This window comes from Aquarana catesbeiana, linkage group LG06, assembly GCF_042186555.1.
Source record: "Aquarana catesbeiana isolate 2022-GZ linkage group LG06, ASM4218655v1, whole genome shotgun sequence".
Classification (NCBI taxonomy): Eukaryota; Metazoa; Chordata; class Amphibia; order Anura; family Ranidae; genus Aquarana; species Aquarana catesbeiana.
This window is the reverse complement of record NC_133329.1, coordinates 365891402-365906624: the sequence shown is the minus strand read 5'-3', so window position 1 is coordinate 365906624 and position 15223 is coordinate 365891402. Positions and strand designations below refer to the sequence as shown.

The 15223-nt window shown below is 40.1% G+C and overlaps 1 protein-coding gene across 8 annotated transcripts in view; it reads left to right on the top strand.

Annotated features, from left to right (window-relative positions):
• The window catches only part of FMNL2 (formin like 2), a 342363-nt gene extending 327345 nt beyond the window's left edge, over positions 1-15018 (top strand). For 6 of the 8 annotated variants that reach the window (XM_073634147.1, XM_073634145.1, XM_073634151.1 and 3 more), the window contains one exon: positions 2713-15018. In XM_073634147.1, coding sequence (XP_073490248.1) covers positions 2713-2822 — 110 coding nt within the window. In that variant the 3' untranslated portion in view covers positions 2823-15018. The remainder of the gene's footprint in view (positions 1-2712) is intronic. The other 2 variants (XM_073634149.1, XM_073634153.1) reach the window with 1 other exon arrangement.
• The last annotated feature ends 205 nt before the right edge of the window (positions 15019-15223 follow it).

Below are 15223 nucleotides of genomic sequence, written 5' to 3'. Positions count from 1 at the left end.
CAGGAAAATGTGCAGAAAAAAATGAAGATATGAAACAAACAATGGAATTCATATACATATTGCAATAATGTAGAACACCCTACTAGTTCAAAAGGCAATGTATTATTGCACAAGCTTGTGTTATGCAGGGCCAAGTGCTGACCAGCAACATTACAGGCCACCCCTTTATAGTGTGGGGTCTAAGTACCAATCCTCTGAGCGTAGAAAAGCCATAGGACATGGATTTGGGTCATGACAGTCCCCTAATCCCAGCTGGAATAGTTGAGGAGCTAGATATTTTCTTCTTAAAGCTGTATTGGCATAACCATTACCGAAGAAAATAGCAAAGAAAATAGAACCTAGCCAAACAGGGAGGGGTCATACCTGGGAGGGGACTTCCTGTCTTTTTTTTGCCAGTGTCCAATCACCTGAAGTTGTCAGCATAACTCTATAGTTATGAAGATGCTCAGTGTCCCAAGATGAACAAAAAAGAAACAATATTTTTCACAAACATGGTGCTCTAAAAAAGGTGTTTACATTTCTCTTTAAGTGAGTTTAAGTGATTTATCCTTACATCCCATCTCAGTGATTTTGGGGCTGGAAATGTGGCAAAATATTACTAATTGGAATACAAACACTTCACAAAAACCTTCAGTTGGGCTGTAATTAGACGGTTTATTTGAAGGTTTATTTACAAGTACAGCATTTAGAAGATAATTATTATATCTGTGTGCAGTAGATCACAAAATTAGTCAAATCTCACATTATTTAATTAGATAAAATCTAGTTTAAATCTCTCCCTTAAAAGATCCCCTCTTAAGCCTGATACGCATGGGCTGAATATTGGCCAGTGTCAGCCGGTTAAACAGAAACTGGATAACATTTGGCCCATGTATACACCAGCCTGTCTGACAGAAGCCGGCTGAATGGTCATGCTGGAAAACCAGCATCTGATCGGCATCCGATGGCTGTGAGTGCTAACTGGTGTGTTCCTGCAGGGGGATAGTCCTCCTGTCAGAACACAATAGCTCAGCAGGGAGACTTTTTTTTCCTTCAGCCCGCTGGCCCACTCGAATCTCGGACGGTTCAGCAGGAACGGGCAGACATTTGAACCATGTATGGGCAAGCTGAATGTACCAAGTTGATCGATCAATCAACTTGGGTACAACCAGCATGCCGGGTGACTTAGCTTTTGAGATGCTTGTTCCAGGTCAGTGGCCCATAAAGTATTGAAATCAGCGTATTCACATGAGGGCAAGAAAGTTCGCATTTTCAGAAGGAAGTTAGGGCCTATAGCCCCAAAATGAATGTCTCTTATTTCTCGATGGTTGGCCTTAAGGCCCCATTCACACCTCAGCGTTTTGTAGCTCGAAGCTCCAAAACGCTGGAGGAGAAAAAATTTCTGAAGCTTAAAAAAGTTTGGAGCTTGTTTTTGAAGCATTCTTTTGTTCCATAGAAATGCATGGAAACAATTGATTCAAGTGTTTTAGCGCATTTTGTTGCACGTTTCTGAGCATTTTTCTGCTCAAATGCAATAATTAACTAAAGTGGTTGTAAAGGCAGAAGGTTTTTTTATCTTAATGCATTCTATGCATTAAGTTAAAAAGCCTTTTGTGTGCAGCAGCCCTTCTCAGCCCCCTTAACACTTACCTGAGGTCCCTCTCTGTCCAGCAATGTCCACGAGTGTCTCAGCCGTCCGAGATTCTCCCTTCTGAGTGGCTGAGACACAATCAAACCAATCCAAGTCAGCTAGCCAATCAAGGGAACGAGGAGGCGGGGCCGGGTCGGGGCTTTATGGCTGAATGGACACAGGGAGCTGTGACTTGGCTTGGTTGCCCCCATAGCAAGCTGCTTGCTGTGGGGGTACTGAACAGGAGGGAGGGGCCAGGATCACAGAAGAAGGACCTGAGAAGAAGAGGGTCCGGGCTGCTCTGTGCAAATCCACTGCAACAGAGCAGGTAAGTATAACATGTTGGTTATTTTTATAGGGTAAAAAAAAAAAGACTTTTTAATCACTTAAAAATAAATAATAATAATTAATTAATACATAAATAATAAATAAAACACATTATTATTTAATAATAATCATCAATACATGCAAATAATAATAAAAATAAATAAATAAAAACCTAACCCCTTACCCTAATATTAACCCCTAGCCCTAATCCTAACCCTAACCTAACAAAATAAATAGATAAAATAAAGAAATTAACCCCTAACCATGACCTTTAACCCCTACCACAAAAACGTTAAAACATAAATAATTATAAATAAATAAAAGTGGATAAAAAGCTGAAAAACATAATGACATTTGATGAAACAGATGATATTTTTCTCTATTGGCTAATAAAAAATGCCCAAGCTCAAAAACGCTTTAAAAAAGGCTGTACAAAAATGCTCAAAAACCATACAATCGCCTGAAAAAATGCCTGAAAAAACTCTCAAGACTTGATGATTAGGTGTGAATGCTGCCTAAAAGAGTTCAACTTCCTACTGTAATTTTTTTGAACTCCCCTATCAGCTATAAACTTAAACAGCACATTTAAGGAGAAAACGAATACAATAGCAGATTGCCACTGTTTACAGAAAAAGTAATTTGAATAATTCTATCTATAAATCCAATAAGCGCCTATTCCCTCTAAAAGCTGCTTTGATTGGCTCCCAGATTTTGTATTTCTTTCTGTTTAGATCTAGGCTGTCAGACTTGTCCCTAACTCTTTTGTCCTGTTCCAGATCTTAGAAGCCAGCCCTATAGGAGAGCCGACGCGGTGAGGAGAAGTGTAAGGAAGCGATTTGACGACCAGAACCTGCGCTCTGTCAATGGTGCTGAAATACCCGTATGAGACGGAGAATCCGCCACGCGTGTATGTGTGTGTGACGTATCCCTTGCACAATACACAAGACGCCGCCCTCGCCGTGACTGCAGCTTTGTAAACAATGCCATTTTTTTAACCATTGAACTGCCAAGGGCTTAAACTGGACAGAAAAAAAAATGTGCATAGTGACTGAAACGTGCTGGGCTGTCCACTCCAAACAAATGTGTATCCGACTGTAGCTAACAAGTGCCTAAATCCAAAATACCTGGTCAGACAGATCCAAGCAATAGATGGGGTTTGGTCAGGTAGCATTCACACCAATACGTTACTCAGTATTTTTAACCAAAATGTAAAATACATGATTTTACTTTTGTTACATACCTGTCGAAAAGAGTGACCCCCAGTAGTCGCTGTAGGTTTCTCGATGATTTGTAAATAAGTGAAACCGAAGTACGGATCGATGGAAGGGGTCCTTAAAAAAAGCATTAGCGCGCTGTCAGTCTTGTGCTTACGTTGCACTTAATGGTCATTAAAGAAGAACTCCAGCCAAAGTAAAACAAGGAATATTGTTTTAAAGGTACACTCCAGGAAAACATGAAATGTATGCATTTAAAGTCGTTCAGGTGACTTGATCTACCTAATCAGTCGATGCTCGCCTTGCTACAGCCTTTAGCTGACAGTATAATTATCCAAATTTGAACATGTGAAAATGCAGGCTAGGTGTTCCTGGTTTCAAGCACCATTCTTAGTAGTTCTCAGAGGGAGGTTGCTTGACACAAAGTCATGTGGAAGGAGCCTAGGCCACAACTACAATGTAAAATCTGCCTTATCCAGTTGCAGTTGTGTAAGACGCAGAATGTAGATGTAAACTAAGCTAGTGAGATAAAGTGGACATTTTTCAGGTCACATTGATTTTCCATGTTTCCTGGAGTTCCTTTTTACAAAATAGAGCTTTTAAAGCGACTAAATATAACTAATTAACACTTCCAATTACTGTTCCTTATATACGAGACCTAATTATCCAATGCCTCCACAAATTCCACGCATGGATTTCCTCTGCGATATCATTGTGTTTGACAGCATAGCAAGTAAACAAGGGAAAATTCCCAGTGCATCAAGGAAGCTAATATTTGTTTCTTGGTTTAGACCTACCTAGTTATGACAAACAAAGGTGGAGGATGGTCTATACAAAGAACAAAGATAAAGATTTGTCTGTATGTTCACAGAGGCCTAGAAACAGGCCTTCATCAGAATTTTTATGAGGTTAATTTGGTGATTTTAGATGCAAAGTGTGCACAGTGGAGTTCTTCTTTAATCTTCAAGGGCTTTTGGTGTGTATGTGTGACGGACATGATTAAAAACACTGCACCTATAAAAAAAAGGAAAATCTGGAACAGATTATTAGCATACACTTCAGTTTTCATACATATTCGTCCTGAATCATTATTCAGTACAAAAAAAACTGTGCATATTAAGGTTTTTCAAATCTAAAAGGAAGTTGTTTTTGTAATTAGCTAGCACTAATGAATGGCACACTAACTGAATTTTTACCATAGGATTTAAATGCTAAAGAAAATGGTTTATATAACATTTATAGTAAAAGCTTTCTCAAAATTCCTAAACAGTGAACAGCAGGGATTTTTCTTTTTTGCCCTGTTACCCCACCTTCCCAACAAAGGCAGGGCAATGATTTCTTCCACTTTTGTAAATAACATTCATTCACTGCCTTGCTCCATTTTGTCCATAAGGCTCATGAGGTTTCTTTTATAGGCTAGCCCCTTGCCTAACTGAGATTTCAGTTTTGGGGATGCTGCAATGGGTGCAATCACCTGGCCACTTCCTCAACTCTCTGAGACATACATTTCACTTGCCATAAAGGTGGTTTTGGATTATAACTTATCATTGCAGACTTGGGTTTGAAAACTTTTTAAAGGAAGGACAGTCTGTGTTTATCATTTGCCCTAGAGACATTCATGTGAGTAGTTGCTTTGGGCAGCATAGACCATTATCCAGTCTAATACATCTTGTGTCTAGACTTGTGCTATACTTCAGGTTTAAAGAAAATCTTATATGAATTTTGGTAATGTGGTTGAACTGTTGCCCACAGTATCCTTATTGACAAGCATCCTTATTGCCTAGCAAATGTTTTGGTAGGTGATCACTGCCCTCTTGCACTGCTGATCACCATATATATAAAATATGCACATACAGCCTGAAACATGCACACCATAATCAATCTGTCTGTTTACACTTAGCACATGCTCAGTCATTCTGCTAGAGATGTAGGTTATCTTTTTACACAGTCTGTATTGACCAGTAGGCAGTGACACCTGAAGACATGACAGAGTGACTGTGCTGAGTTTAAAAGGACAGAGGAACTGCTGCATGTCCATAAAGCTTGATACAAAAAGACAGCGACCAAGTCACAGTCATCAGTCATTGGACAGCAAGCACATCATAGCACAATGGCCACATTTTTATTACCTGCACTTAAAACCACTCTCAAAGCAGCACATTTGATAATATAAGTGTGGTTGGATTTCAGAATAAATACTCTGATTCCAGTCCAGTGGATCCTCTCTAGTATACTGGAATGAACTCTCAGACCCAAATTCACAGGCCAGGTCTAGGGAGTACTATTGTAAGGCAATGTATCACATGGTAAGGAGTAAGTATATGATTTAAAATTGGTGCTGCTCTGGGGCCTGAAGAAGCACGGGATCATCTAATGCTGTCAAATGTAATGTCCTAATAATAGGTTCATTTTGTTCACGCAGAAGCAAATTTATAAAAACTGGGGCAAAATGGATCTGCTTTCAATTGGGTGTCATTTTTTGAGAAATCAGTAAGCTGATCTCTTACAGTCTGGTGCAGCCAATAAGGATTCATCTAACCCAAGTGGGTAACCAGTCTGCTTTCTTCAATTTTTTTTCTGCTTATCAAAGCTCATGCACTTGTCTGTAAAGATGCACCTTGGTGCCTGTTGCTTTCACAAGTGCCGGTGCATTCAATAGACCTATATGGAGAATGCACACTGTCTTGCATATGAAGTTAGGCTCATCACTACACTGCATAATAGGAAACTCCACAGAAAGGTGCCTCATTTCTGCTTAAGTATAGTCAACTGCAAATCTGTGCTGCCTGTGCATGGGATCTGCATTCAGCATGAAAGGGGGCAGACCCAGACAAAAAGGTACCCTCCTGTTGTCAGACTAGTCTGCGTGCCCATCCAACTAAAGCTTGGGCATTGTACTACTAAAACAGGCTGAGTATTAGGTTTTGCTTTTGAGGGCAATAATAAGGAGCTTTAAATAAGACCTTGCAGTATGATCACATTAAAATAAAACTGTACTATGTTGTAAGCACCCAAAGTAACAATGACACTGCACAACAAAGCACTATAAAGTTCCTTCTTGTACCATCTCAGTTGTGGCCACCTCTTGCAACTCCCACTGATTTTCTGAGCTGGTATTTGAATAGGTTTAGGCAACCCCATCCCAGGTAGTGGTTGTGATAGCTGCTCTGCTCAGGCACTAAGTGCTGAAGGGTGGCGGAGTATGTATGTCTGTCCTACTCCCAAAAGATAGGGTTTTGCTCTTCAGGAAGTGGTCGGCACTGTGAAGGTGTGTACTTTTTGTACAGCATGAGTGTTAGTTTGGCTGTTAAGAACAAATTATGGGTTACTTTAAAGAAATCTGTAAGCAGTACACAATTTTAGCTGAATATATGTTTGTATATTTGCTAATGCCAGTGTCTTGCATTTCATGTGTAAATCATATTCTGGAACTGCCCCTTTTTGATTTTCTATGGACAAGTCTTTCTTGTTTCATGTTGCCTTCACTGCATCTGAAGCCTCAAGAAACACACAAAGATCTATATGCACCCAGAACTGGGTAGCAGGGAGAGTGCTGACATCACATATCACATGACCACTGCACAGAGAGGGTTGTCCTATTTTTTCTGTAGTTTCCCTAAAAGTGAGATTAAATTGATAACAGTAAATTGAAGGGGCAAAGCTCTTCACACCAGAACTAAACAGATAATGTTCCAAATTTCATTTACAGAACCAAGTTGAGTGGGTAACATTTAAATGAAGGGAAAAAAAGCTTTTTTTTTTTTTTATCAACCAAGGTCTCTTTAAGGTTTTAGTTTTGATTGCCATGGTCAGAAGCACCAAACCTGTAGCTTGTTTTCAATATCCACTCTGCAGACATACAAGATAAAGCCTTTAAATGAGCACATTTGTCAATTACAGATATTTTATGTACTCTAATCCCATGAACAGGACACTAAATTCAATTTCAGCAAGTCATAAACTCCTTTTCTCCCACTTTTCTTACTCAAACACTTCCTTTTCTGCTGACCTTACCTGATAGCATCCTAATATGTTTATTGTAAAAAGAATAAAATTGTATAGTATTTAACAGCCTTTAGGGGAGAGTTACACAACATTTCCCTCTGACTCTGTTTTGGCATGCACTTCAGCAAAACGTTACCACCTCTCCCCGTTCCTCCTGCTTAAAGCACAACTCCACTCTCTGACAGGTTTGAGATCGTAAGGCAGGGCAAGAAAATCATCCACTTTCAATAATACCATTAAAGCCAAACAACAGCCTTGTAAGGCGCTGGACTGACTCTAAACCCACCTTGGTGAAAAGTCCACCCGCCATGATTGATCCAGATATCAGTAGTCATTTAGAAGGGCTGCCTTGGAGTGACCACTGGGATAGTGGCAAGAAACACATGAGAACATGACACTAACAAGGCACAATTGAAATGACATGTGGGTGTCATATACGCACAATGTGATTAGACCTCAAAGGGCTGACTGGCAATAATATCAGGAGCCCGGGGGACAGTGTATCCATTAAAAAAGTCTTGGTTTATTCCACACAGGTTTAAAAAACAATTGAGATTAACGGTGGTTATCAGTTGATGACCAGCCCCGTACCACAGGCATGCAGGATATATAGAGGAACCGATAAGAACCGTGAACTCCAAGTACGAACATTCTCGCCAGCCACGGCAAGGAGGCCGGACAGATCCACGTCACTGGAAGTGACATAGCTGGAACCAGGAAGTCTGTTGTGTTGGACACTCAGACTGGGACAGACCAGAGAATCACGCTGGTTGCCAGGATAACATGTTTCAGGGTACACCCCTTTGTCAAATCCCCTTTTTCCAGCTACATCACTTCGGGCGAGGTCTTCTACCCATGACGTGGATCCGCCCACCTCCTTGCCGTGGCTGGTGGGAATGTTCAAACAGAGATTCCACAGTTCTAATCGGTAACCCCATTCCTCAGCATATCCTGCTATCTGTGGTATGAGGCTGGTCATCAACTGATAACCACTGTTTATCCCAATTGTTTTTTAACCATGTGTGGAATAAACCAAGACTGTTTTAGTGGATACACTGTCCTCTGGGCATATATGACACACACATGTCATTTCAGGAGTGCCTTGTCAGTTTTATTTTCTCAATAATACTATTAGCTAGCTTGTTCTTGTATGTTGGTACAGGATTCTTGAGATCTCAAACGTGCCTAATATTCACATTGTGCTTGTTGATGTGGGGGAATTGTATACACACAGAATGCTGTGTCTGTATGAAAAATGTGTACAATTTTCTAAACATGCGTATAGTACTTGGAAAGCCAGTACAGGCAGACAGGAACAAGACTGATAAGAAATATCATTTTGAGAGTTGGTGATTTCACTGTTCTGCCTTACAGTGTTAAATACTCTAGAAGGCGGTGTTACACTTTAAAAAGCAACTGAATCAAAAATAGTTTCTGCTCTTGGTATAGTAGGGCAAGGTACTTATCTGGTTTTCTCTGCTCTCCGTGACTCCACTGGGCAAGTCCTTCCCCAGCACAGCTGTGGTAAGTTCACTTATTTGTCTCCATGTCATCTTAAGGAAGGCGTGAAGAATATGCACCCTTTAGTTTTATACACAATAGAAGTAGACAGAATCCTCGGAGGGTCAATTACACAACCATTTGCTGTTGCTCTGCTTTTATTCCCCGTACATGTAAATGCAAAAGCAACCCAGAAGCAACTAGATGTCACACCAAAGCAGTTTGAAGTAACTTTTTTCACCACATAAAAGTGAAGCAACTAAATGCAAGTCAAAGCAAGCACCTGAAAACATTCAGCATTTGATTTGCTTCCGATGGTCCATGTACATGAGTCATTAGACTTGTCACAACTGTAGTCAAGCTGAAAAGCCAACCACTGCTTCTTCCAGTTGTAATGGGGTGAAGGGAAACCTGGAATCTAGACAGTGATAACAACTTAAATCTTGCCCACTGCACTCTAAAAGCAGAAAACCATTTTTGGATGGAGTTGCTTCTTAATTTTGTGTTATAATAATTTCTCAACATTTCCAATCTTGGTGTCCTCTATTAATACAGTATGTAGTTTTATGATACTCTGTTTTTAAATGTACAGATATTTTGCTACAAAGTTGGTGCAGTTTTTTAAGTTTTTTTTTGTTTTATAATTCCTTAATTCCCACTTTAGCCGCTGGGTAATATTGTAAATATTGTTTAAAATAAAACAGAAATGAAAATCGCATCAGCCTGTGCTATACAATCTGAATGTTATTTTAACTTATAGTTTTTTTTATATTTAACTAAAAATACATTTGGGGATCAAAGTTACAATATTGACATTTGCTTAACTTTACAGTTTGTTTCTTGTGTACAACTGGCAGTACTTGTTACATTTGCACAAGCGTGTGTACTTAATGTACCGAGGAGAACATGCCAATGTCAGATGCTAATTTTGTATAATGATAACGAACTCACATTTGTAGAAGTGAACCATTTGAAGAGCTAATAATGGTAACAGGATTTAAAGTGCTTTCTAGCTGGGAGATAACAGGCAGACATGATGGGGGAATTACAAAGAGTCCAGTACAAAATATATGTGTGCATAATTTACAGAATCTAAACAGTTCCTAATGATAGCTATGCCCAAACTGCATGGCACGCTGTCCATGGGTGAAAGAGTTTCAGAATGGAACTTTAGGCTTTTTATGTTTTTTTTTCATACATGAGAAAGATCAGCTTAATGTAATTAATCTTATCACTGTTTGTAAAGACTGGTGCACAGGGGCCGAATTCTGTTAAACCAGTCGACATTTGGCCAGTGTGTACAGCAGCCTGTCTGGCTTCTGTCCAACGGGCATAATGGAAAACCAGCAGCCAACTGGCATCCAGCGCTCGCAGTCAATGGCTGCAAACAGGGCTGCTGATAGGGGGGTAGTACTGGTCATCCTGTGTATCTCTCCCCTGTGTGTCTCTCCATGCATTAGTTAAAATCCGGCTTCTCCTCCTCTCCCTCCTGCCAGCTTTCAGCTGCTGCAGGGAGAGACATACCGGGGGTTTAGTGAAAATATGTATTTAATATTTTGAAAGGGGGGGTTATCAAACAGGCTGTACGGGACCCCATGATTTCTAACAGCAGCCCTGACTGCAAGAACTGATCAGTGTGTCCTGGCGGGAACAGGCTCCCTGTCAGAAACACAATAGCTCAGCGGGGGAAACTGCTGTACTAACATCGCTTGTGTCAGACTGAATGAAAAGAAACACAGTGTGTATCCTGCATTAACGTCTGAAAGATCTTGTTTGTATGTTTAGGTTATACATGTACATGGGGGTAGCCATATTTGCTCATTACATTTGCTGTGCTAGCTGGCCATGCCATTCACATCATCTAATCTCTATACATTCTGTAATGGTGTGAAATGCCCTCAATGTACCTGGTTGACAGAGACCATGGGCTGTCATATGGTAAATACAAGTTTCCCACTTGTATTTAACACATGAACGGCCCTGGAAATTACAACTTTATGAAGCTGCTCAAATCATTTTGTGACTTCACAATGCACGTTAATAGATGTTCCTCTACCATAAAGGACTTTAGTTGGTTCTTTCCATTAGTGGCCATGGATGAGGTGAGAAGATTACAATATAACATAACATTTGAAATATACCATTTATCCAACCAGAAATGAATGCAGCATCATGTATCAGCAACAACTTGCTAAGAAATTAAAGTGGTTGTAAGCCCTCACATATACCCAATAAAGTGAACAGCCTCAGTTGATACACAGAGATGAAGCAAATCCTCCTACATAAGTTTTACATGTATATCAGTTGTTATCCCCTTTGTACACTCTTTGGAAAGTGCAGATCGTATTAGAAATCTTTCTTCCTCTTTCAGCAGTGGGTGTGGAATCTGGACTTACACTGTGTGAGAGCTGATTGGAGGAAAGGGGACACCCCCCTCCATATAGGCAGAGGAACGGAGGAACGTGCAGAGCTGTACTCTGAAAAGACAAACTGGGTGCTTATCTTCCTCTGAGCTCCCTCCCCAACACAAATTTTCAGCTCATGTTATCTCATGTGTCAGAGAACTTGTCAGAAGTGACTCATGCTGATAACAGAGGAATGGAGCACCAGAGAGAAACAACACTTAGAACTTTGGAGAGAGATAAGTAAACACTACAGATTTGTGTGCATAGGTCAAATTTCATGAAAGGGGTTTAGAACCACTTTGAGCTACGTCTGGCCACCAATCAACTTCTGTTGTATCTTGTATCCTGAAAGCTAGAATCTGATTGGTGGCGATCGAGCTTCAGTTCTTATGCCCCATTAACTTGTAGATACAAATTTCCCTATAAGGTTAAAATAATGTGGACAGGATTCCAAGATGTTGAACACAGGTGCACAAGTAAGCTCCATAAAGACATAGGGCTAAATTCACTAAAGAATATCTCATGAGATAATTGAATCACATGACACATTTTTTCCAGTGATCTCTCGCGATCCTGAAAATTTCAATTCCCTATCACCTTATGAGGTATTTACCTCAAAAAACAAAAATGCTTGGTAAATACCTCATAGTATTCAATTCACTAAAGGAAACAAGTGCATGAGTTAAATAAGTAGTCATCCAGGCACGAGGTGTTTAAGGAATGTAAAAATATAATAGCCAATTTGGAGAACCTTTTGGATCAGTTTCTCAGCAGTTATGCATAGAATCCTAAATATGGAAAAACACAGAATCATCAGGGCTGATTTACTTAAAGTATAACTAAAGGCAAAACTTTTTGTTTTAGTTTTGCATATAGTGGAGATGGATTAGGACCCCTGTGAGGTTTTTATTGTTGTCTGTGTCCCCATTAGGGAGATCTACCCTCTCTGTTTTCTTTACTGTTATCAATAAAAGTGAAAGTAAAAGAAAATCCCAAATTTTGGATTGTCCCCTGAAAAGCAGTAGAGGGGAAATCTTCTGATGGGGACAATTGTTCTGGTGACCTGGAGGTCCCAAAGGGATTCTTTTAATTTGTAGGGATTTCCTCTCACTTCCTGTTTTTGGCTTTGTGACATGAAGTGAAGGAAAATCTCCCCATTGACAATGCTGTCTTTTTTTTACTGGTGGAAGAATGGTATTTATATATGTGCGTGATTCTTTTTTTTATACTATTTTCATTCAATATTTGATATTTTATAAAGATTTTTTGTATTTACCTAATTTAACTTAGTTGTTTTTGATACACCATGTGTGTCCCGTGAAAGCAGCTTCCCTTTGACTGATATTCTAGTCACCTTTTTTCTTTTGTAATAATACATATGCTGCAGGGACCGCCCTGACTTAGTGAGTTGGCATATTTCTAGGGTTTAAACCATTTTACCTCTTTATTAGCAATAAAAATTGACAGGGGTTCTAATCCTTCTCCACTGTATCTATCCCACTGAATATCACATCATGAGATAAAATACCAAATGGTTTCATGAGATAATTACCTCACTTTTTAATTAAATAATTCATGCTTTATTTTAGGCTCCCTTCACATCTTGGCGATCCAAACTGCTGGTGGAATCGCAGCGATTCGAAATAGTGGCAAATCGCGGGGCGCTCACACGACCCCCCTCCCCGTCACATTCAATGGCACTCTGATCGTGGGTGACAATCGCGGTAAAAAAAACGCAAACAGAATCGCAGGACGCCCGTCGCCCAAAAGAAGTACAAGAACCTTATTTGGGCGTCAGGCATCCCGCGATTCTGTTTGCACGATTTTACCACGATTATTGGAAAAAAATGTTTGAAAAACGCTATTAGCTATTTTACCTCAGATTTAAGAGAAAAATACCTCTTGGCGAATTGAGTCATGGTGAGCTTTGTGTGGAGGAACTCAAGTGGCCAGTATGGAGCTCTGACCCCAGCATTATCAGACACTTTTGGGATGAATTGGAATGCCAATTGCAAGCCTAATCGCCTCATTCTATATCAGTACCACCAGACCTCCAAATGCTCTTTTGGCTGAATGAGTAAAAACTCTTATGCCACATACACACGACCGGTTTTGCCGTCGGAATAAACTCCGAAGGTTTCTCCGACGGAACTCCGACGGAATTCCATTCAAGCGGTCCTGCCTACACACGGTCAAACCAAAGTCCGACCAAAGTCCAACCGTTCAGAACGCGGTGACGTACAACACGTACTACGGGACTAGAAAAAGGAAGTTCAATAGCCAGTAGCCAATAGCTTCCGTCTCGTACTTGCTTCAGAGCATGCTTCGTTTTTGGTTCATCGGAACAGCATACAAACGACGGAACCAGAATTGGTTCCGTCGGAAATATTTAGAACATGTTCCATTTCTAGGTCCGTCAGAATTTTCGAAACAAAAAGTCCGATGAGGCATAAACACAATCGGAATAGACGATGAAAAGATTCCGTCTGACTTTTTCTCTCGGACATTCCGCTCGTGTGTAAGCGACTTTACAGACTCGCTTTTGAAATCTTGTGGAAGTCTTTCTCAGTGGGGTGGAGGTTGTTATAGCTGCAAAGAGAGTCTAACCTTATATTAAAAGAGAAGTATGGATTTTTTTCATACTTACCTAGGTGTTTCCCGCCGACTCTAACACTGAGAACTGAGAGATCAAACACTGCCGATTGCTTGGTTCTCAGAGCTCCCTGAGCAGAGAACTGGTGACTGTTAGTCACCGCTGTCTGCTCTGCCCCCTCCTCACTCACTGGAGCGCTGGGCTGTGGAGGGGGCGGGAGTAGCCGGCTCAGGCTCTCAGAAGCTCGCTGAGAGGCTGAGCCAGGTGCCGGTCCAGGCATGTGGGTCGCAATCTTGCTGAGCCTGGACCACTTCTGTGACGTCAGCCGACTGCGGGCTTCAACCCACTGTCTACTGAGAACACATCACAGGAGTGCAGAACGATCTGTACTCCTGTGAGCCACAGGAGAAGTACAGATAAATGAGCTTTGGCTGTACTTCTCCTTTAATGCCCATGGTTTTGGAATGGGATGTGCAACAAAGCTCATACAGGTGTAAAGGTCGGGTCCACAAATTTTTGGTAGCATAGTATACAGGTGAAAATGAATGCCCTATCAACTTGGGGATCTGATTCAAATTCAGGTAGCAGTATTTCTCTTATTTCTCTAAGGTTTTGTTGGATAGCACATACATTTAGCATCAGTAAGCAAAAACATTTTTTATTTTATTTGTTTACATAAGGCACAAAATAATCTTTCCTAAAATTGAAATCACACTAAGAAGCTCAAAAACAGCAAAATAGGCTCTTTTTTATTCAATATAATATTGTGATTTAATAACAGTGACATATTCTTTTTAGACCACATTTTAATGTTAGGTCCATGTTAAGAACATGTTCCTTTCCGTGTCACTAATTCCTTTGTCTTAGAAGAATTTGCCAAATAATTATTGGCAATGCAGTTATTTCTGTAAGTTATGCACATGAGAATATAATAAGCATCTGTGATTGTAAGTTTCCAATTGCATAAAAAAAGAAAAGAAAAGCTGGAATAGCAAGAAACAAAAACCCCAACATGACTCTTTAGATCTCTGCATGTCTGAAAACACATTCCGCCTCTCTGATCACCAAAGTGACATTGACCACCCATGGTGAATTAATGGGCTGAAGGTGTATTTAAGCAGAAAAAATTACTAACTGTGAATTGATGACAGGTACACTTTAACTCCATACGAGTCCAATACAATGCTCATTTTTTAATAAATCTAAGCTTGGAAAACTAAGGTAATTAACTTGCCTGGAATGTTGGAAATGTTGGCATGTTTTCTTTAGTTTTACTCCAGCTTTTTAGCAATATTAGAACCAGTCCATGTTACGTTTCTGCTCTGTCCATTGCATATGAATAAATAAACTATTTACACTACTACATCTCTATGGTCTCATGTTGTAAATGGTATTCATTCAGTCATTAAAGAGTACTAATTGCAGCCAGAATGTTCACCTGTACTTAAAGTGTTACTAAACCCCGTACCCTCCATTCACTATATCTGATCTCCCACAGTACATAGAACATGGAAATGCAATTATTTTAGTAAATTTAAACTGCTAAATACCTTTTCCTGACAGACTCCAT